This window comes from Lycium barbarum, chromosome 3 (genome assembly GCF_019175385.1).
Source record: "Lycium barbarum isolate Lr01 chromosome 3, ASM1917538v2, whole genome shotgun sequence".
Classification (NCBI taxonomy): domain Eukaryota; kingdom Viridiplantae; phylum Streptophyta; class Magnoliopsida; order Solanales; family Solanaceae; genus Lycium; species Lycium barbarum.
In genome coordinates, this window is record NC_083339.1 from 117,244,044 (window position 1) to 117,246,921 (window position 2,878).

General features: G+C 31.6%; 1 protein-coding gene across 1 annotated transcript; it reads right to left on the reverse strand.

The window, feature by feature from the left end:
• Window positions 1–1,142: 1,142 nt before the first annotated feature.
• Window positions 1,143–2,011, reverse strand: LOC132634045 (uncharacterized protein PAM68-like). The gene has a single exon (XM_060350362.1). It carries the CDS (start codon window positions 1,894–1,896, stop codon window positions 1,336–1,338), a length of 561 nt encoding a protein of 186 aa, XP_060206345.1. The 5' UTR covers window positions 1,897–2,011; the 3' UTR covers window positions 1,143–1,335.
• Window positions 2,012–2,878: the final 867 nt, after the last annotated feature.

A 2,878-nucleotide genomic window follows, 5' to 3' on the forward strand; every position in this document is an offset into this window, starting at 1 on the left:
CCGAAAAGACTATAACGACTAAATGGATCGTTACACAATCCTTCCCTAATTCTTTGTCAACCACTTATCCAATCCAGTGCTGGCTTTAGCCTAAAGCCACTAAAGCAGTGGCTTTAGGCCCCACCTATATTGAGGCCCCAAAATTATTCATATTATATGTATAATTTAAATAATATATTTATTATTAGTCATAAATGAAATATTTTAAATTATCTGTTGTCAATTTGTTTATCATTATCTCACATATTTTTCAAAGTTTATGCTACTTTTACAAAATATAATTGATGCAATTACAATTGAATGGTGTAGGCAATTAAGTTTTTAATTACTTCCTACTATTTAATATTATCTAATTCACTTTAAAACTGATCAATTTTGCTTTGGCATTGTAATATCTTTTTCAATCCTTTGAATGTTATTAAGATATTTTTCAAGCTCAAGCTAAGCAATTATTAAACGATTAGATTGGAAAAACATTATCTTAATCTTGAATGTCTTTTAAAGCACAATAAAGAAGTAACACGTTGCACAAAGCATCCCGAGTTAGCGGGGTCTGGGGAAGGGCCGCATCCCAGAAGTCACTACTTCCTCTGTCCTAATTTATACGAAGGTTGACCAGTTTAAAGAGTCGATAAAACAACTTTTTCTTTGACTCAATTTTAAACATTGATTCTTCGAGTATTTTACAATAAAATTTACATATTGGGAAACTACATAAAAAATGTTATAAGTCTGCATAATTAATAATTCACCGTATATAAAAAGAGTTGGAGAAAATTATAGTCAAAGAAAGGCCTGTTTGACTCCCCAAACTGGTCAACCTTTATATAAATTGGGACGGCGAAAGTATAATATTGGTGGGTTTTGCTTTTAAAATTATCGTAATAGAAAAATTGTATAAGTAGAAGATGATACGTTAATTCGCATATTCAATGAAGTGAATTTTTACTTGTATTTTTAAATGTTAGCTTATAGAAAATTTTAATGTATTTGTAACAATTGCCTAAGTTTTCAAAATTAAATCAATGACATCTTACTTAGATCAATAATATCTCACGGAAAATTCCACGAATAGACTATATAGTCAATTGAGAAAAATGATATCATCAAAATACAATTAACTATCTTTCAATTTAAGAATCTATAAAAATAAACATCTAATAAAATATATAAAAATATTATTACATAAATATAAGGCCTCTTTTTATATTTTGGCTTTAGGTCACCTAGTGTATTGAGCCCCGCACCGGATCCAATCAACCAGCAAGAAAAGAAAAGCCTTCAATATATTATCCTATTCAATTAAGGAATAACAACATTTTTTTCCTCTCTTAATTAAATCCACCTATTTTCTTCTTCATCATCAGCACCATCTTCAGCCCACATATCAACCCAATTCTTCTGAGCTTCTTCTAACCCAAGAAACGAACCCTGTTTCTCAGGATCCCAACTAGCAGACAAAGTCCCATAAGCAGCTCCAAGTGCTGAAGCTCCAAATGTAATAAACGTCGTTAAAAATGGTACCCAAATTGGCACGTCCACCAATTTCTGCTGCTTTGCTATATCAAAAACCTGCAGCAAAATCACACCACCGATTAACGGTGCTCCTACGTAAAACAGAATCCTTCCTATAATTCTTTCCCATATTTCCTTAGGAATTTTTTCGTCGCTATCGTCATTGTTGTTGTTATTCCTTTTGTTACTATTTCTTTTTGAAGCGTCGAGTTTTTCATTGCCGAAGCCTTTTGCTTCGGCATGTAATTTCCATGTGGTTCGGTGGAGGTTTGGAGTACTGCTGTTTATGTTTTTATGAAAATGAATTGGGATTTTTTGGTTTAATGGAAATGAGTTTGTAATGGAGAGATATGTGTTTTGAAGACCTATGAGAGTTTCCATATGGGCTAATTTTGGTCATGTAATTTGTCATGGAGTCTGTTATTTTGTAGATGTCGAGTAGTTGTCTTATCCAAATAGATGAATGGTTGTGCCTAAATCATTACTTTTCGTTATCATGAATTCCAACTATTGAGGGATATTTTCTTGACATTTTAGTAATTTTGCCTTTTTTTTCATTTTCTTTTTACCAGTAAATGAGATTTTTTTTACTATCTTTAAATAATAATAAAAAATTCCAAATTAAAATTTGACTGCACTAATCTTAGTTTCCAAACCGATAAGAAAAAGTCCCAACTAGTTCTTAATCTTAATAAATGAACATTAAAATTACGGAAATAAGCTCTAGTTAGGCTTGCCAAACAGTGGTACTGAATTTCCTTTTCTCTTTTTAGTAACATAATGAACATGTAATCGACCTGTTTTTCGTACGCCTATATAGAAAGACTTTACACTCAATAAATGTCGGTTTGGAAAGGAATTAGAGAAAGCATACCACTAGGAGTGGTATTCGGGCCATCGGATTAGATATGAAATTTTCGGTTTGGATATTCGGTTTTCGGATTGAAGAAATTACAATCAAAATCCAATCCAAAAAAGTTCAAATTGGATTGGATATTTTAAGTTCGGTTTCGGATTATTCGGTTTGGATATTTCGGATTTGACTCTTGAGACTTAAGGCAACTTATTAGGAACGAAATTGATGTGTTAGTTCCACGGAGGTAAATCTAAATCTTAATTGCTCAGTAAAAAAAAGTCTTCCAGTTCAAATTAGGATTAACAAATCCAAGTCATGTCCAACATAGTAAATCCATACCAAATAAAAGCATTCCGGAAAAGTGGAAATAAACAAAATGTAAGTAGTCATCTGGAAAAATAACAAAGAACTCTGCCGTAGGTGACACTAACGTTAAGACTTGAGAAGTAAGAAAACCCTATGTTATATTTGATTTAGTAGAGAATTGTATATTGAACTTAATATTTT

Bases quoted from the DNA above. Each gene is read 5' to 3' on its own strand.
- LOC132634045 (XM_060350362.1), bottom strand. From the start codon at position 1,896: ATGGAAACTCTCATAGGTCTTCAAAACACATATCTCTCCATTACAAAC.